Source organism: Marmota monax, unplaced genomic scaffold (genome assembly GCF_021218885.2).
Source record: "Marmota monax isolate L192 unplaced genomic scaffold, Marmota_monax_Labrador192_F-V1.1 WCK01_AAM20220418_F8-fsc00100, whole genome shotgun sequence".
Lineage (NCBI taxonomy): Eukaryota > Metazoa > Chordata > Mammalia > Rodentia > Sciuridae > Marmota > Marmota monax.
In genome coordinates, this window is record NW_026693872.1 from 2,379,601 (window position 1) to 2,400,384 (window position 20,784).

Consider the following 20,784-nt stretch of genomic DNA (forward strand, 5'->3'; position numbering starts at 1 on the left):
TAGAAAACAAAAAGACAATCCCCCATCTCCCAAGCCCCGTGAAACCAAAGTTTCTTGCAGAGAGAGAATAAAATCAGAACAGTTTCTACAATAGCAGCAAAAGACACCCAACTTCCCAGATTTCTAAACTTCACAGAAGGGAATAGCTCTCCACCCTTGGCCCATGGGAAGTCCCATTCACATACTCTACGCCTTCCCTCCATGTACCAACAAAAGCAGTCTCCCTTTTCCATAGTCAACTTCTTTTAATATTTTTTTTTCTTCTTTTCCATAAAGAGAACAAGCAACTTTGCTAAAGAACCGCTGTGAAATGATTGAAGTTCCCATGCAAACAAACCATTAGCAGAGTTCAAATGCAATTTAAATTACCAGTTGTTAAAGTGCTCCTCAATTTCGCGGTAAGTTTCCAAGGAGAATTACATGCTATATACTATTTAATTGGTTGTTTTCTATTTTTTAACATCCATTTATCCCCCCCCCCACCCTTACATTTCAGAAGTGTCTATAAAAGCTTCCCTTTAAAAAATTATACATTGTTGAATAGATTAAATCTAAAGATTGAAAAGTATCAGAGAAACAGCTGCAGGATTACGCAGCTCCACAGAAATTGATGGTTTTGACACCAGAAAACATGCAGAATTTTAAAATCTTAGGAATCACCTAGCAGGGCCCTCACTCTTTACAAATGAAGACACTGAGGTCCTGAAAGCGAAAGGAAGAGCTGGCCTCAAGTCCTCTCTCTAGTCAGTGTCAGATCCAAGATGCAACCCATGGCTACTAACTTCCAGCCCCCTGCCACCTCTTCCACATGGTGGCCCATAAATCACAGAAAATGGTAAGAAATAGTCAGTGAATTTCTTTTTCCACTATTTTTTTAAGAAAGTTGAAACCCTTTTTAAATATACTCTTGACCACTAAGGTGGAGATGGGCAATGGCAAATCTCTCTCCGAAAAAGGAGTAAAGACTGATGAATGAGTAGAGCCAAAGGAGCTCAGAGTAGACATGTCATGAGCAGAGACTTGGCAGGAAAAGTCAAGATGTTTATCCAGATTTATTAAGCAAGTGATGGGTCATGAGACTGTAGGTTTCCACTGCCTTATCTGCCCTGAATTAGTGGCTGCCCTGGAGGAAGAGGATAAAGGCAGGACTTGTCACTTCTGTAAATATAAGGAGTTTCTAGAAGCCATCAGGAACACATTTTGAAGTTCAAGACTTTAATGCTGGACTTGCATAAATGATTTTTAACCTCTCAGAGCCCAAGCCTCTGCACTTGCAGTACAGGGCTCATAACATCTGCCAGTCTGAGGGCAGTGCCCATTTCCTACAATTTCATATTCCGCATGTCCAACACAGAGGCTGCACACAAGACACTGATTCATGCTCACCTCCTTCAAAGACTTCTACAATTTCTCAAAGCTTATGCTTCTGATTTATTTGTTCTCAAACTGAGTATTACAAGTCATTTATGTTCTATTAGACATCACGTGTCCCCTGAAAGTAAATTCATTTATGTTGTCATTTAAAACATAATATTATACACGAAGACAAACTTCTATCTTGGTATTTTCCTTCAAATGCAAACTTTTTGAAAACATTTAGAAATAGCTTCCAAATCCAGTTTTTGAAACACATACTCTAAAAATTTCAATTTCTCGATCAATATTTCATTTAAACTTTCAATCAACCCTTTGAGAAAACTTCCCCCAAATTGCACACTGATCAAAGTGAAGATCAGGGAGATAAGCACCTGTTCAAGGTTTGGGGGCTGGTTGGTAATAAAGCTGGAATCTGAACACAGGTCTTAAAAAAAAAAAAAAAAAAAAAAAAAATCAAGCTCCATGACACAGGTTTTATTAATTGCAGTTACAAGTTATGATATGGACAGTTCTGAGGACAAAAACATATGCAAAAAAAAAAAAAAAAACAAAACCCATTTTCACATTTCAAGATCTTTGGGATAAAAATATTGGCCACATTTTCCAAATAAGTAAAAGGTTTCACCTTAGAAGCATGCAAATCCACCCTGAATTCCACCTTGCTGTTATGTTCTTAAGCGAATTTAAAAGCTCAGAGACTTGGCACTAAGCAGACTTCTAGTATGTGGGAAACAGACTTGGGAAAGGTTAGGAATGAGCTAATATCAGTCCAATTCAAAAGCAGAATTCAAATGGCTGGGCTCATGATCAAATACATCATGGTTAGTAAGCCTACAGTGGGCCCCAAAACCCCTCTGGAGTAACTGCTAGCTGACATGATGGCAAGTTCCCTGCCCTCATCAGCAGATGTGTGCTGTACACCGCCAGTCCTTGATTAAGCAGTGTGTGGACACAGCAGGTAGAGCTGCTGAGCTTGACAGGCTAGAGTTCTCCAAGACCTCACAACATCACTGGGAATTGCTGGCCCACGAGACAGGATGAAAAGACAACAAAGGTACAAGTCCACCCCATGTCTTATTCAGGGTCTAGAAGTTCTTGGCAGATGATGGGACTTCTAAACTGAGACTGAACACTCAAGAGGATCTTCATATATGAAGAGGAAGAAAAAACAGGCTTAGGGGACACAATGTGCAAGAGCCTTGAGGAGGAGGAGTTCAGGGTGTTCTCAGGGACAGTGACTAATCTGGGGAGGCCAGTGGAAGAGGACTGAAGGGATGTGGCGGGGTGTGAGGCTGGAAAGGATGCTGTAGCCAGGACATGGAGGACTTCGTGTCCTGGGATAAAGCATTTGGACTGTGAGACTCCTCAGGAGCCACATTTTGGGAAATGATGTAAGAGAAGGTTAAATGGTAGAGTCATCACCTTAAGAAATAAACCCCCTTTCCTAGCCAGCCTCCAAGCAAAGCAAGGTGGGGTGTCTGGAGGGAGCTTCTGAAGGGACCACCTCCCCAGAAGAGAAGGTGGCTCCTAAAGCTGCCCCTAACCCACTCCGCCACTGATCCTGTCCGCTAAGTCTGGAACTCTCACACATAAACAAGTGGAAGACTCTAGAAAGAAATCAAATTTGTTTCAACTAAGACCACAACTGTGCTTTCGGGGATCTGCCAGCACTAGCCAGCTCAACTAAGAAAAAAGTCTAGGCCCGTCTCCCTCTATCTCCCAAGAAGTAGGAGCCAGCATCTGTACAACTTGTCCTGTATGTGTCTCAAGATCCAAATTAGAGAGCTCCTAGTAAAGCCTAGCACATGACTAGAACCCCCACCCAGCAGTGAGCCTATCCCAATGCCAACGGTTAGATTGTATGGAATCTCTGTTCTTTAAAGGTCCTGATAGCAGTTCCCATATGTCCAAGGCCCTAGGAAGACGCGATACTCTCCTTCCCTTAAGCAAGTCCCCATTTTGGAGAGAGGAGACAAAGTTGGAGAGGACAAATGCCAAGGAAGAACAGATAAAAAAGCAAATTCTCATAACACACTGTGACATGGGGTAATCCTTTATACACATTTGATGGCTGAAGAAATTCAGGTTCACATAAGTTAACTGACAGCTAGAAAACATCACCACAAGATCTAAATCTAGATCCCATATCCATATGCACCAGACATTTATACTCTATCGCCTCACAACTGTGGTGTGAGTTAGTAGAACAGGGAAATCACATTTAGTGCAAGGGATTGGATGGTGTGGGAGCAGATGGGGATTGGGCTGACTTTCTTCAGAAGACAGCATCTATGCAGAAGTCTATAGGAAGAGCCAGAGTTCTGCAGGTAGAGATGAGAGAGGTCATCTCAGACTAACAGAACATCTTGAGTTAAAGCGTGGAGGTAAGAAAATGTAGGGTATTCTCTAAGAGAGGCAGGGAATGTATCTGATGTAAGGATGAGTGAGCAGGGCCATCAGTGAAGTCCATGGTGGACAGGTATTAGTGTTCAGTTATGAGAGGCTCTTAATACTAGGAACAGGGAATCTTTGCTGAAGGTCATTAAATACTAGGGAAAAAAATACATTTCAAAGTAGATCTGTGGCAATGGTCAGTTCTACTTGGGATCTCTGCTCCAGTGCTAGGGCTAAGAAAATAGCCTCACAGGACCCAGGTAAGATCAGGAATAATGGGCCCTGGGTTTTTTTTTTTGTTTTTTTTTTTTGGGGGGGGGGGGCGGGGGCAAGGGACAAAGGGAAACTGTTCCTTGGCTTTGACTTTTTGAATAAGAAAGTCAACACCTATTTCATGGACCCTGACCTTGAAAAAAGTTGTTGGGGCTCCTTAAGTAAATTCCAGGCCCCCATGGGGCCCAAGTTCCTCCAGCTGGTGAACACAGCATGGAAAATAGGATGGAAATCACAGAATCAAAGGAACTGCACTCCACTCTTAGATTTTCCACTTATTAGCTATGGAATCTCGAGCAGAGTGCTTCCTTTTAACATGGGCACTGTCTGCCCATGTTTGTAAAATGGAGACAATAATACTCAGAGCGGTAGGTTCTTGTGAGAACAGCTCAGCTGTGAGACTGAATAGGGGGACGTGTATTTCTACTTGTGAGCCGGCATGTTTAGAATGGGTGCCCCTCCTCCTGAAAGCTGCCGTGTTGATAGAGGTACTATAACAACTGTCCAATTCTCCCAGAGAAGTGGTCTAAATCTGGAGTTGTCAACAATTTTTTCCCCTGTTGAAAATTGAGCTGTATTCCCCAGACAAGTCATTACATCTTTTTGTGCCAAATTGTTTTCATCTTTTAAATGACCCAGTAATCCCACTTTGGGCAATATACATAAGGGAATAATCCAAAAGGAAAAAAGAAGGCAATTTGTTCAAAGATGTTATTCATAGTGCTATTTCTAGCTCTTTATATATCCCTCTATTATAGCACTTATCTCACTGTGCTGTAATTATCCACTCCCCTTCCATACGCCTCCAAATTATCTTTGAATCAATCCCCAGCACCTAGCACAATGCCTGGCATACAGTAAGAACTCAATAAATGTTTGTTGACTGAATGGATAACATGAAGGAAGTTTTAAAAAGAAACTCAAGTGAGCAAAAACAAAAGAGATGAAGTTAAATTGATTTTTTTTTTTTGAGAAACCCTTGTAACTTAACACTGTAAACTATTTGAAGACTGTGTGGAAGAAGCCTTGGGAATGATTTTTAGATTATTTTGTTTATGATCTTTGAGGATCTCTAGGCTTAAGCCAATTGTAGTACAAGGAACAACCAAGGGCATGAGGTCACATGCAGGTGGCTTTGTCCTTGTGGCTGAAGTACAGGGCTCCTTAGGAGTCCTGGATTCTAGACTCAGCCACTACAGTGACCAATTTGCCAAATTCTCTGAGACCAGTTTCTACACTAAAAAATGGAATATTTTCAGGAAAGCCCAGACCATTAAAAGGAACCAGAAGCCAGGTATGGGGACACATGCCTTTAATCCCAGCAACTTATAAGGCTGAGACAGGAGGATCACAAATTGGAGGCCAGCTTGGACAACTTGGCAAAACTCTCTCTCAAAATCAAATTTTTTAAAAGAGCTGAGAGTGGCTTCTGATTGAACCCAGGGAGGGCCCTATCTCCAGTACTGCAAAAGAAAAGGAATTAAGGGAGCTGAGAAGGGCCAGCAAGTAGAAATTCAAATGCAAATGAAGGCTGGGAAGTGGGAGGTGCCCTACTCAGCCACAGTCCTCTAGCCTTGGTAATGTGTTGAAGCCCTGAGGAGCTCCCACCAAGCCTCCCTGGCCCATCCCAGGGGGCAGGGGGCAGAGATAGAAATTTCTACAGAGATTTTGAGTGGGGCTGTAGAAAAGAGGACAGGCCAAGAAACAAATAAGAGCTGGGGATGTAGCTCAGGATGGAATTGTGCTTAGCACACACTAGTCCCTGTGTTCAATCCCCAGCCACGCACAAAAAAAAAAAAAAAAAAAAGAGGAATATGTTAAATAAGTCCCATAAAGTCAACATCACTCAAAAAGTTCCACATTCTTGGTGGGAAAGAATGCTTTATAAAAATACCCAGGGAGAGCAAAGGAAGCGGCACATTCTGCAGGGCTCATTTGGGGGCATTCCAACAGCTCTTAGCCAGGAAATCAAGTAGGAGGCCACTGCCCTCCATTCCTAGGCCAGAAGCTCAGGGTTAGAAACCAAAGCAGGGAGCACACACACACTCCTGGGTCCCAGAATTCCAGCTGCTCATCTGAGCAACCCCAACTGCACGTGCTTCCACTTCCATCTGGGTCAATTCAGCTTACCATTTCTCTGGAGAAAATTACAATTGACAATCACTCCAAAACATGTCATGAACCTATCTGCTTCTCTCCTGCCTGGTTGCTAGAGCCCTCCTCAAAGTAAACCGCCTCTCACCAGGATTTTGAACCAGTCCCCTGCTAGCCTTCTTACTTCTGCTCTTGCCCTTTCCTTACAATGCAACTGCCCCTATAAAATATAACACAGATGGTCCCCCTGGACTCAGGTCTCTACCTGATTAACATCCAGTAGCTCCTACTGGCTCTGCTCTCCTGATTCTCCCCCTGCAGCCTTTGACCTGCTGCCACAGCCACACACTGACTCCCAGTTCACAGATCTGCACTGATGGACTGTCCACCATCAGAATGTCCTCCCCCTGTGTTTGCAGTGCAGACTCCTTGTCACTCAGATCTCAGCTTAAACACCACCTACAGCACTCCACACTTACCATCCTATGCCCTTTGTGAATTCTCTGGATTGCTGATCATAACCTCTTAATTCTCTCTTCATTTCTTATCTGCCCTCCCCACACCACCACCTTTCTAAAGTGTAAGTTCCAAGGGATCATTGGTTTGTGCATTTAATTTTTCACTCTAAAGCCTCTTCTGGGACACTGCCTAGAATGGTATGAGGCACACAAGTGGGACACAATAAAGATTTAATGAAATTAGATGAATGCATGGCACAGACAGGAAAAACATGACAGATGACCTCAAGGAAAGTAGCCCATGCTGTGGCTGACATCTTGGGATGACATCTTGACCAGGATCATTAAGCAGGAACAGAATCTTGGAAAGTTCTCTCATTTCTCCAGGATTTGGTTTTCTCACAAATGAAATGAGGGGAACAGCACCCGTCTTGCAGGAGTGTCAGCAGAATCAGAGGTCAACATGAGGGGTGTTTAATGGAGGGCTCTGAGCAGTCTGAGTGTTCACTGTCATCAGCAGCAACCTCATCCTCCAGGTGAGATCAATGAGCCTCAGAAAAGAGCAGGGCACTGCCCAAACGAAACATGTCCTAGCCTGCCTCTGCCCACCATGCTGCAGACGGGATAGGACACACAACTGCATACCACGCCATTTATTTACATTGAATCCTTTTTTGGAAGAAGGCAGACTAAGTACCTGACAAATGGTGCATCTAGTTCATAATTTTTCTTAATGTAAAAAAGTGGGGAAGAGAGAGAGTTAAGTAAGGTAAAGTAAGAGGACTACAAGAAGAACGAACATAAATCTCATACCATTTATGAAAGGCAGGATTCAAATCTGGCTCAGAGCGACCCAGAGGCCAATACAAAACCAAGCAAAATACCTGTATAAGCTCTTAGGAACACCGAGTTTATTGAAATGTCACAACAATGTGTGAGGAGTTGTCACTATCCGGTTGAGCAGCACCCTGTTTTGACACTCGCTCACTAGCAAGGGTCTAATAGCTGCTTACTCCCGAGCACATGAATTTGGAAGTCAAACTGCTTGGGCTCAAATGCCAAGTCACTAGTGACTGTGACTGTGGGCAACTTAGCTGCTCAAAGCCATAGTTATCTTCCTATAAAATGCACACATCTTACCTCCTATAAGATGCAGGTTAAAAATAATAATACATAAATGGACAAAGTATGGCATATACGTACAGTGAATATTTATTTATTCAACCTTATTAAAAGGAGAAATTCTGACACATGGTATAACAGGATGGACTTTGAGGACATCACAGTTAATGAAGTAAACCAGGCATGCACGCATGCTCGTACGCACACATACACACACACTATTGTATGATTCCACTTAGATGAGGTCCTTAGAAGAGTCACACAGACAGAATACAGAGTTCTGATTGCCAGGGGCACAGGGATATGGGGCTTGTTGATTGTATGTACAGAGGTTCAGTTTTACAGGATGAAAAGTTCTGGAAATTGATTACACAAGCAAAGTGAATGTGCCTAACACCACACAACAGTAAATTAGAAACAGGATGCTCAATTTTACTTTAAGTGTATTTTATCAAAATTTAAACTAAAATAATAATAGAACCCACTCTTAGACAGCTATGGAGGTGATTTAATAAGCATTTAGTATACAGCCCAGTGATGGGCACCCAGCAAGAAAGCAATTGTGCCAGTTGTCCCTATTACCTGCATTAGTACACACATTGGTATTACCAGCGCTGACCTCCTAGTGGCCCTGTCCCCAGCACCACAGCAGAAAGTGCCTCCAAACCTCCATTGTTCAAGGCAGTTTTGTTCCACCTCATAAGCAGAGCTTATATCATCTTTGGCAGCCTCAGATGGGCAGAGGAGGAGACAGGTTGTACACAGGGTCTTAGGAATCCCATGCAAGTTCTTTCCAGATGCAAAGCAGTCTAGAGAGCAGCTTCCCCTCCTTTCAACATTGGCCAGAACTAATCCAGGACTCAGCACACTTCACTGTTCTATGACCGGTGCCACAGAATGTCACTGGCATCAAAGTGCTTCCACCAACACAGCTAATATCTAATATCTGCTTGCTCCTGAGCACATGCATTTGGAAGTCAAACTGCTTGGGTTCAGCCTTGGAGAAAAAGGAACCAAGTTGATCAGAAACTGAGCTCACCACAAACAGCTGCTCATCATGTAAAATCAGAGTGGGAGAGGACATCATAGGGCAGTGCCTTCTTAGTCTTGGTCCTCCTTTGTTCACATCAGAACAGGCTAAATTAGTGCACATGTGGTCTGTGTGTGTATGTTGCACAAGTGTGTTTAAAATCTAGTCCAAATCAGGGGTCATCTTTGAAAAGGAATAATACTCCAGAATTCTCAAAATCTGAAGTTTTATTAGCAGTAGGGACTTAGATGGAAAGCCCTGCTCGATTTCTTTCAAGGCCTATGCATAATTTTCACTGCCACAGATGAAACAGAAATAAAAGTCTACACTATTCAGTCTTGCCTTTTGGACAAGCTGTCACCTCCTTTGGGGAAAGAAAAGACAGGCAGCAAGGGAGATGAGAAGGTCACATTAAACAACACTGACAAAAGAAAAAGTTAAACAGAAACCAAAGAAGAAAAAAGAGTAAAATTTAATGGTGGAATGTGATGGACATTATTATCCAAAGTACATGTATGAAGACATGAATTGGTGTGAATATACTTTGTGTACAACCAGAGATATGAAAAATTGTGCTCTATATGTGTAATAAGAATTGTAATGCATTCCGCTGTCATGTATAAATTAAAAATAATAATAATTAAAAATAAAAAAACAAAGGCAGAAACAAATTCAGACATCTAAGCCCATATCACCAATGAAAAGAGGTGTGAACTAAGAGAAGTAGGCTCTAGTCCTCAATTTCTCACCAACTAGATCAGTAAGTGTGGATAAGTCTAGCATCTCTCAATTTCCTCATCTGTAAATGGGCATCCTCCTCTGCCTTGTCTGGACAACAGCTTAGTCTGGTGGAAGAACAATGAATTGGGAGGTCCGGGTTCCAGTCCCACCTAATTAGCCATGGGTCTCTGGGGAAAGTTCGCCAGGCTCCCTGGGCTGCTCCGCCCCTTATCACATTGTAAAATAAGACAGATGGACCAATAACCTCTCAGCCTCCTTCCAACTCTGACAACCCATCAAATCTACACAATGTCTCACATGCAAGGTGTTCATTCCAGACCCTGGATACCACACAAATGCTACACACATTGTGAATTCTCTTAATTCCAACCATAACTGTTTTTCAACATAAAACCACCCCTTCTGATTGTGTCTACAAACATCTCTTGTCTGGATGCTCTAGCCCTGGTGATCAGACACACAATACTTCCAAGTTACCTTTCTACCCAACTTAAGCCAGGCCTCAGGTGGGAGGAAATATCCGTCTCATGTTTTTTTTTTTAAATACAAATCAAAGTTTTCCTCAGGCAGATTCCTTTTCTTAGTCCCACTGTGAGAAGTACTCTCCTGGGAAAGCAGCTGTCCACACCCCAAATTAAAACAGCCGGCATTCCCAGCAATATCTCCCATCACCATGCAAGCAAGCCCTGAGTCCCAGGCAGAAACACCATGTACTCACGGAAGGAGGTCAGGCCCCACAGGCTGCTGCCTTCTGTTGTCCCTCACTCCCTCTCCCAGGCCCTCAGTCCCAGAACAGGACACAGCCAGGAGGTGGTCCCGAAGCCTGAGGGGAGCAGAACTGAGACATTCTCTCCTCAACCTCCAGAACAAGGGGCAGAGGAATGGAGGGGGCAGGGCAGGACAGGGGGAGGGGGGCGACTTTGTTTCTGGAAACAAGAATTCAAATCCTGCTTCTCCTAAACCCTGAGTCACCACCTTCTCTTCCAATAGATCAGTGTGGTGGGTAAACATTTCCAAATATGGAGAAGCAGGCTAGAGGATGTCAGAAAAATCACCCTTCTCTCCTCTGGCATTTGAAGAACATGCCCCACTGAAGACAGAATTCTTTACTTAGAGTAAATTATTAACCCCCACAGAAGGGGAGTCTCAACAATTCCATACACCGTCCTGCCACAGGAGAAAGCCTCAAGGAAGTGATTGGTTTGAAGGCTTTAAATTCACCTTAGGCATGGGACCATCCAAAATGCAACAATATGAAATAAATTTACTCATCCAGGGAAGGAGGCAGCATTTTCAGTGATGCCCCTGAGCTGGTTGCCAGGAACCTAGTCCATGGTACATAGGGCACTGAAAGGAGTAACAACAGGACCTATCCCTGACTCTCTTGGGAATTTAGAACAGTATGAGTTCTTCACGGAGCAGACAGCAGGCTTGAGGTTGCAGAATAAAACCAGACTATCAACAGAACTTTGTTGTTGTTGGACAGAGGACTGTGAGTTGCCCAGTTTAATTCGTAAAATTAATTCTGACCTTGAGATCCCATGAAGTGTTCTAGGAGTAAGTTGAACCAGTGAAGCCAGTCAGGAATGAATCTCATCTAAAAATGACTCCAGAGTGAAGAGAAAGAATGAGAAAGAGGGAAGGAGGGGGAGGGGGGAGGGATGAGGAGAAACAGACGTGAGAGGAAGCAGGGGTCTACCCAGAGAGGGGAACCCAACTACCATTTCTTGGCTTCCCCATGGCTCTCTGTCTTGGGGTGATCTTGCTCTACTCTTGGTTGTAAAGGTTTTCTCAGGCTCAGATGGGCCATTTTTCAGCATCCTTTCCCTTTTCCTGGCTCTTATACCTACAGGGGTTCTCACCCCAGGGAGTCTTCAATCAACAAACAGCACTGGGCAGGGAGTGAGGGGACCCAAGCCCTAAACCCCAGAAAGTCACTCATCCTGACGTTGTCCCAGTCAGTTCTTCCCTTGTGGCTTACAGGTATTCATCCACAAATTGGGTAGATATCCCCAAATTATCCAACTATGTGCTCTTAAAGCAGTTTCTAGTTGTTCTATCTAAATTGTCATCACACACTAATTTGATTACTTTTTTAATATTTTAACAAGTAGGTCACACACAAATATATCTCACTTATCGCATGTTTAACAAATTAACAAATACAAGTGACCATTAAGATAGGTAAGGAAACCGGGTCAAAGAACCTTCCACCACACGCCAAAAGTACACAAATACTAGTACAGAAATAATACTAGACACTGCAACCCTCCCAGGGGGCCTAGGAGGTAGGTGGAAGACAGTAAAGGAATGGTCTTCGTTCTCCCAGGAATCCCGAGTTCCTCCCAATATAAGGAGCATATTCTACAGAAAATAGTTGCATAGCACCTGGAAGCTCTAAAACCCAAGATCCAAGGGGTGAGTCACAGGGATGGATATAAAAACCAGAATGAAAGACTCTACATTTACCCTCCATTTTGCAAATATTTGGAGTTCAGTTTCCACATCTACAAAGGGACTCTTCACTTTCCTTCAGATATGTGTGCCTCTCTTCCTCCTGGCCCAATGCTTCTGGCCCGATGCCTGTTTATGAATCCCCCCATGGTATCCCTGAGGTCTCTGTGAGGCAGAGATCATTATCTCCTGCAGCTGCTAATTCCATCTTTCCACCAGAACGTTCTTCCTTATATGGAGCCAAAATCTGGTTCCCTGGCCTTCAACCTCCTGCTCCTCATTCTGCCTCTTAGGACCATATGTCAACCAATGCTTGTTTCATTGGTTTGGAATTTTCATAGGTGAATACATATACAGAAACAAAGCTCTCCCAGATTTTATCCCTCAATCACTCCTGCTGTTCTCCTGACCACACCACACTGCTGACTCCTCTTGCATTTGCTGCCAACTTGAAATACAGTCTTTTTGGGGTTTTCCAATGTGTTACTGCTAAGCAACCCATTCAGCATTCGTCCTGCTAGCCACGTGCACTCATGAGATATATTCTGTAAAATCCAGTCACATGTACTAGTGAGAAAGCTAAATAAGATTGACCTTGGAGAACAGTTGTTCATCTACCTCTACCATGGCATCTACAGTGCCATGATCCCGCCTTTAGTGGATGCAGCTCAGAGATGAAGATCCCATTCCCACCTCCCCACTACTGCACTCCAGAGCTGCCAGACCTAAAACTGTCCACGGGATACAAAGGTGTTCCAAAGACAAAACAGTAAGAGAGAAATGAGAGACCTGTAGGAAAAGAGGTCTTGCCAACATGATTCTCAGGATCCGAAAGTAAAGCAGCAGGGTCAATTTGCTAATCACAGGGTTGGAAGCCTGTGATCTCTAATGACTCTAGCACAATTCTGGACCTCAGTGTTTTTTTTTTTTTTTAACAAAAGGGGGGAAACATTCCTTTCATCCACTATTCTAACACAGTATTTGAATTCAACCTTCATGTAGTGAAAACAATGCCTGACACTAATGGTATGCTTTCCCTTGCATTAAATGCTTTCCCACACAGTCTCATTTAATTCTCACTGACAACTCCCTTTAGGGATAGTATCAGGAACACTGAGGATCAGAGAAGTTAAGTATACTCTCAAGGTCACACCAACAGGAAGAGGTGAAAAGAACACACACAGACACACACACACACAAAGAGCTTGGGTTTACCAGCTGGACTACTTGAGATTCAAGTTCCAATTCTGCTCCACACCATTTGACCTCTGGCTAACTGTTTAACTTTTCTCAACCTCAGTTTGTACACCTGAAAATTAGAGATTAAAAGAGCGACTCTTCCTCCCCCCCCCCCGAGTGGTTATAAGGATCAAATGAGATAATGAGAGAGAAAGCCCTGTGGAAAAGGGTAAGGCATTATAAAAGTGTAAGGGATTATTGTGTGATTACTTGTAAATGACTGTGCATTCCATTACAAATACAAAAAACAGTGAGGTCATTCACAAGACAAAGAAACATGAAGGCTCTGGGAATTACAGGAGAATGATCTGAAGTTCGGCAGGGTTATGTCTACATGATGCTCACTCTTGCACTTCAAAGCTCAGCAGCAGCTGTCAGATTTTCAAACTCCAAGTCACATATGGCTACAGGACAGCTCAAGACAAAAATCTCCCCTTTCAGCTAAAAGCAAACGCTGGGCCAAAAAGAGGTAATAGAGATGGACATTTGGAAGACCCCCTGAGATTCTCAGTTCCAGAAAAGTGGCCTTCCATGTTTTCCTTGGAGAAGCTGTTAGAAACACAGGCTCCAGTCTCTCTGAAATAAGCCCATGGGGAAATAAATGTACAGTAAATAGCTATTTACCAGAGAACACGAGGAAGCGCCCAAGCATGAATTAATCAAGGGCACAAGATATTTCAAGCTGCAGATACCAAAATGATAGTAATCTCCAATCCATTAAGCTTCCCAGCCCAGTTCATGGAGGTTCAATCTGGAATTTTGGCATCCCAGGCAGCAGGCTGAACCGCAGATGAGGCTCATTTACGTACCAGAGGTCTTGCGGGAGATCACCTGGGCCAGGGGTTCCCAAGGAGCCCTGAGAGTACAAAAAGGCTGTTCTGGCTTCCTTCAGGCCTCTCCTAAAGCGCTAGTTGTCAAGAATCTCTTCAATCCCTGCAAAGAGCCAAGTCACTGCTGTCATTTATGGAAGGCCGGATCTTCCCCAGAAATTCATTCCCAAGGCTGAGGAGCACACAGCTCAATGATGACTGTTTTCTGGTTTGCATTTTATCATTTTCTTCCATGTGCTGAACATACAAGAAAGGCACTACATTAATTTATTGCAGAGACATGTGCCTACTATGTGTATGCACTTGGATCCCCAGGGATACTACAGCAAAAAGGTCTGTGAGATGCACATAACTTCAAAGAGCTCACAGACCTCCTGCAAGATGGAGACTGAATGTGATGGAGGACAAGATGTGGAGAACCTCTTGAGTTCTGTGACTTCCCTCCCAGTGGCCCGTTACTTTGGGGATAGGTATTAAAAGAGGGCAGGGCAGGGCAGGGACAGAGGGAAAGGATCAGAGGGAACCCAGGCAGTGAGAAGCTATGTCCATGGAAAAAAAAAAAAAAAAAAAAGGCTCGAGCCAAGTTCTGAGGATGGTGGGCCACTAGTGAGAAAGGTGCAGATGGTTGCCGAAACAGCGGATGCTAGAAACATGAACTGAAGTTTAATATTGTGGGCTGAGGTGACTGTAAAAGCAGAGTATTGAGAATCAAAACTCTGATCACACCACTGATGAAGTTAAAAAATAATGAACTACTCATTGCCAACTAATAGCAGTAATAATTACAATTTAATGAATGTTTACAATTTAATGAATGTTTACTCAACATATACTATCTCATTTAATCCCCTCTGAGCTGTGCAGTCTCATAACCATATCACAGATAAGGATGAAGCTTAAAGAAAAGGAAAAGTATATAAGTTCCAAAAACAGTAAGTGCGAGAGCCCAGAACTAACCAACCCACAGTACAAACTCAACCCCTTACAATTCTAGACTATCATCTGTCTTCTTCCCCTTGATCAGATTCTGCCCATTTTATTTGTATGAGATGAAATCCTCTTCCCATAACTAACATGCATAATAAACATATATAACAAACATAACTGTCTCCAAAAATAATTGACAAAACTTATTTGCTGATGTCTTCCCTCCAGGTCCTCATCATCAGGAACTCTGACTTGGTTCTCAGCAACATGCACACAGTGGACATGTAATAGTTGCACATATTTACATGGACAATGTCTTTGGAAATTAGGGCAGTAAAATAACGCAATACTGGCTATAATTTCAACACATCTTTGCACAGAAATTGAACCAATCTCAGCAAGGTTCCCAGGGTCCAAATGGAAGACACAGCCAGGTTGACAGATGCAGGTCAATGACCTTGCACATGGGGTAGCCTGCAGGTTGTGCAGCTACTCAGAACCTGAACCTCCCACTGGTCCACCAGTGGTCTCAGATGTAACTCGACAGAACAAACTTTTCCTTAGAAAAGAAAAAAGATGGAAACTTGAGATAAAGGAGATGCTTCTAACAAAATGCCACAGAGTTAAATGAGGAATTCTAGGCTGGGGGAATCTCAGCCCGAGGACCAGGCACAGCCTGTGGCTTGTGTCAAGCGACTCTATCTTAATAAAAAGAGGTACTGGGCTACCACAATGGTTTTGAACTTTTTTTTCCTACCAGCAAAATTTTTCCTTCTCAGCTATTTAGCGTTCCCCTTCTCCCCTCCACTTCTCACCTCTTTTGGCACCCCAACCCCAAGGCTACTCCTGGAGTCTCTCAGGCTCAGGGTAGCGTGACTTGAAAACCATCAGCCTTCTATGCTCTTCAAAGTACCTTGGGCTCCAATTCCAGTAACTCCAAGGTCTGCAATGTACCTGCTTAACAGCAGCTCTACACTGTTACTTGTGAGACAGGCAATGTGGATAGGTTGTAGCAGAGAAGAGGGAGGTCTCCAATTAGAAAATCTAGATTACAGTCTATTTATGACCTATGTTCTCTCAAGCAAATTATTTAATCTCTCTAAACCCGTTTTCTCACTTGTAAAAGAGAAGATATTATTGGTTATCTACCCCAAAAGGCTTCTATGGGAATTAACCAGTTTAGTAAACTGGTTAGCAGATTGCTACAATAAATGCTACATTATGATCACCCATCTATAAATATATTTTAGCTTGCATATGGAAAGGCAGGTAGGGCAAAGATGCTCAGCTAGCAACAGGGGCCCATTTCTTTGTTCCCTTGCTCTTCTGGACGTGTTCAACCTGAACAAACAGCACGACCAGCCACAAAGAATTACTGAGAGCAACACATTTTGCATCCCAAAGTCTTACAGTTTGTGTCTGGAATCTCTGGAATAACAACAAATGGAGGAACAGAGGAAGGTGAAAAAGGAGTTTGAGAGAAAAAAAAAAAAAAAAATCACTGCTCGAGGTCTCAGCATCCCCACTCCCAGCTTCCACGCAACTAGCTGTGTGGCTTCAGAAATCCCTTCTGTTCTATGACCTTCAATTTCCTTATCTGCAAAATCAGGATGAGAACAATCCCATTTTCCATCTCACCAAGATATTGTACAGAACAGATTTCACAGGTACAAAATCTCTTGCTGGTACAATGAGCTCTGCACCCCTTGGGGGTGCTCTGTGATTGGGGTGTGGTCAGTGGTGTTCCCACTGACCTATCCTTTCTCTGAAGATGGTCCTACCATTTATCAGCCATAAGCATCCAGATCACCATAAGAATATTTGTACATTTCTTTGTAGTTAACGATGCTTTTCCTATGCCTCACCTATTTGAATGTTTATTATCAGATATAATCAAGGTACTCATTTTACAAATTTTATAGTAAGTGGCTGAGCTGGAAGCCACATGCCAGCCTTTGGCTCCAGAGCCTCTGCACGCTCTCCCCCATAGCAGGGTGTAATTTAAGCCTGCTCTAAAGGTGCCTTGCTGGCCAGAGGCAAGCTCACCACATGACCCTGGGCAAATCACTTTCCTTCTCTGAACCAGTTTCTCCATCCACAGAAAGTAAGTTCTCAAGTCACTCTGCACATTCATATACCCTTTCTCTCCCACCTCAAAGACTTGAGAAATGCCACCCTAGAGAGAAACTAACAAGGAAATGTCTCGCATGCTATATATGATTGCCCAGTTCATCACCGAGCTTCCCCTTCCAACCTCCAAAGCCCATGTGAAAAGAAGGAAGAAGAACTGACCCTGATGTCAAAAGGCCACCACGACCCTACAGGACAGCACCAGGAACATTGTGCAGCAGCCATCTCCATGCAGACCAGCAAGCTGCTCCCAAGAACAACTGCAGTCATGGTCACAGCGCATGAACCTTGTCAGCAAATTGCTGGTTTGATTGGCAATTAATAATAAGCTCAAGATGCAAGAGCACTAATGTGAACACAGTTTTCCCCTGCATGCTTCCTGGCCTAGGAGCTCCACCAGGAAGGTCCATGGAAGAATCCTCTGTCCTTCAAGATTCTTAGGTCATTGCTTCTCTACAGCTGACACCTAACAACAATAATCTTAATGGGATATGCAGACAGTATCTGCCACCCTGCCCTCTCTGTGTATTCTTCAAAAGTCCAAAAGCTGACTGCCAGGACTTTCAAGACCACAGGATCCTAGATCTTACAAAACCCAGGTATCAAGCAGTCCAACTCCTATAAACCACAGATTAACTGGAGCATTCACTCATTCAAAAACATAATTGAAGGGAGAAGGAGAACTCATAATTGATGGTACATGGTGATTACATTAGGCTAGGTTTGTATCTCCAGGACCCTGCTCCAATTCTGAAGTGTCTTACCAATGGCAACAAAGTTAATCCAGGGACTTTATTTAATAGTTCAGGTTTCTTCACAACCCACACCCAACTTATTCCCATCATAAACCACTCCCCCTACAACTCAGCACACATTGTCTGCTTTACTCAGACTGAACTCTTAGTTCATGCTGTCCCCTTTGTTTGACCTGCTACTTCTCCACCCCCAAAAACAAATATCCATATTGCAAACATATTCCAAGGCCTATTAGTAGTTATTAGCAGGAGAGAAATTGCCCTTTGGAGAAAAGCAGTTATTTATCTGTATAAACTCTTAGTTCATGCTGTCCCCTTTGTTTGACCTGCTACTTCTCCACCCCCAAAAACAAATATCCATATTGCAAACATATTCCAAGGCCTATTAGTAGTTATTAGCAGGAGAGAAATTGCCCTTTGGAGAAAAGCAGTTATTTATCTGTATGTCTCATGTATCCCTGGCCATAACCTCTAAATGCCAATGTGGTGGCCTGGCTTCCAGGGACTGAGACAACAAAAAATTACCTGTCACACTTTCAAATGCCCTTAAAAAGGTGGTACTACTCTAATGGAGATTCACTAGAACACAGTCACCCTACATGAAATGCCCTGATTCTCAGCCTGGTTAGAAGAAGGTGGAGATGAAGCTAAATCGTCTTGCTACTATTTCTACTAGCAATCTACAGCATGGAGTGGTAAGAGTCAAAAAGCCACTCCATGTGGCAGTCCAATGCCCAGTCCCCAACTCGGGTTGATGAGGCAAGCGGCAGAGGTTTCAGCAGGGGCTTCCTAATCCCATCTTCCTTCTGCCTGGATCAAGGCTATGGACTAAATGCTGACCCCCACTGCTGCAGCCTATTTTGTTAGCACCTCTTTCCCTGAATCATTCCCTTTCCACTTAAATTACATGGACTGCCTTTCCTAGTCTTATTCCTGATACAGGAGGAGAAAAAAGAAATGAACCCATTAATAATCATCCATCCATTCCTTTATTTCTCATCTGCCCCAAACCCATGTCTGTCTATACCTATTTAAGACTTTCTCTCCTGCCTCTGTGAAGAAAAAAAAAAAAAATCTCACTTGACTATAATGAGACAAACGGACCTAGAACTCTCAAAGTGAAATAATTAATAGGTTACTAAGCTAATCCTAATTGTACAAACTAGTTTATAGTTAGCGGAAACTCTAATCCACATATAATGAAACACCACATAGCCTAAGGACTGACATTTTCCTGAGAATTCCTAGCTTGGCGTCTTTGTTTTCCAGATTTGCACCTCAAAGGCATTGCTTGCTTCATGTTTGACCCATCTCACTCTGCATAGCCCACAACACAGGACTCCAGAAAAGTCTGTTCCCCTCTCTGTTCTCCTTAGCCAAAAGGGGCCTTGGCACACTGTGGATTTTAAACATACCCCCAGCAGTATGTCCAGCCTGACATGCTCTTATGGAATTCTGCCACTGCAGTGAGATGTGGACTCTATTTCCCCTTCCCTGGAAACAATGGAGTACAATGCAGAGATCCAGCTTCTACCTGACACCTGCTAGCACTCACTCTTGGATTTTTTTTCGTTCTCTCTGCCTCTGTCTCTCTCTCTCCCACCCTTTTAAGGTTTGCTCTTGGAAACCAGCCACCATGCTATGAGAAAGTTACGTTGAACTCTAAGCCACTTGGAGAGACAACACAGAGATGTTCTGACATGGATAACATCTCAGCTGACGTGAGAGTGAGCATTCAGATGCTTCTAGCACCCATTTTCAAGTCTTCCAGCCTTGTAGAGAGAAGCCATCCCTGCTTAGCTCTGTTCAAACTTCTGACCCAGAAAATACATGACCATAATAAATGGTTGTTATATGCTAGGGAGTTTGGGGGTAATTTGTTACACAGCAAAGAAAAACTGGAACAAGTTCATCCCTTTGTTTCTACCTTTCTGTTATCACACAGACCTACCTTCCTTAACTGATGACCATGTTCTTCATGGACACTAGTTTCTCCAGGCTGCCAGGGGCAGGAAGAAAGGGGTTGCGGATTCTGTGACAATAACAACTTGGGAGGCAGCACAGTTAATGGAGAAAAAGAGATAAATATAAACAGACCAAACAGCCTTGGGTCTGCTCTGTGCCTACTCAGAAAATGTGAGGAAGAATGTTATAGGTCTCTGTTTGCTCATCTGTAAGATAGGTATGATAATGACTGATTGTTGAAGGGCTTGTGAAGATGAGAAGAGAGAATGGCTAAGGGTCACTCCATACTAAACTACATCTACCATTGAACCCCGGGGCTGACCTGGGGGCTTCCAACTGCAAGCTCAATTCTGTAAAGAACACAATTTCTCTGCTTTCTTACTCAACGTGGAGCCCAAGGCCTCATACACAGAAGGTGGTTAGAAAATACTAAGCAGAGGCCAAAAGCTTTATCATTTCAGGATACAAGGTACTGTGGTTAAGAGTGTGGTCCCTGGAATTTCTGGCCTGGGTCCATTTCCCCAACTCCGTCAGTGCTCACTGGTGGCCTAAGGCAAGTTTCCTAATCTCCTTGTGCATGTTTCCTTACGTGTAGGATAGGGACAGCAATAACACCTTCCTCCTAGGAAACATTAGGAATAGGCAGCTAAGACAGTGAATACATGCAGTAATAGCTAAGCATCACCAAGTGTGTCAACCTGGGAGCAATCTTAGGACATAGGTTTAGGTCCTATTTTGCAAATGAGGAAATGTAGAGAGATTAGAAAACTGGCCCATAGTCAGATGTCTCTTAAGGAAGGGGAAGACGCAGAACCAAAATGCAACTCCACGGCCTTCTCCCCAAATCTGGAACTCTCTGTACTTCAGCATTCTTCTTCCCCATATGCACATCTAATGGAAAAATGTATTTAACTGGAAGGGGTAAAAAAAAAGCAGCCCAGACATAACGGGGTTGTACCTTGGGAGATTTCTGGGCATCACAGGATGATAAGGCC

General features: G+C 43.3%; 1 protein-coding gene across 16 annotated transcripts in view; it reads right to left on the reverse strand.

Annotated features, from left to right (window-relative positions):
* Lpp (LIM domain containing preferred translocation partner in lipoma) overlaps nucleotides 1-20,784 on the reverse strand; it is a 663,875-nt gene that overhangs the window by 601,886 nt on the left and 41,205 nt on the right. For 6 of the 16 annotated variants that reach the window (XM_046462625.2, XM_046462627.2, XM_058585074.1 and 3 more), the window contains one exon: nucleotides 13,992-14,115. The exons of 7 other annotated variants lie outside the window; for them this stretch is intronic. Coding sequence is in view for 2 of the 9 variants with exons in the window: in XM_058585066.1 (XP_058441049.1) it covers nucleotides 10,208-10,500 (293 nt within the window). In the remaining 7 variants the exon portion in view is untranslated. Of the gene's footprint in view, nucleotides 1-10,207; nucleotides 10,525-13,991; nucleotides 14,116-20,784 lie in introns of those variants that run through there. 3 more of the 16 variants (XM_058585066.1, XM_058585065.1, XM_058585064.1) reach the window with 3 other exon arrangements.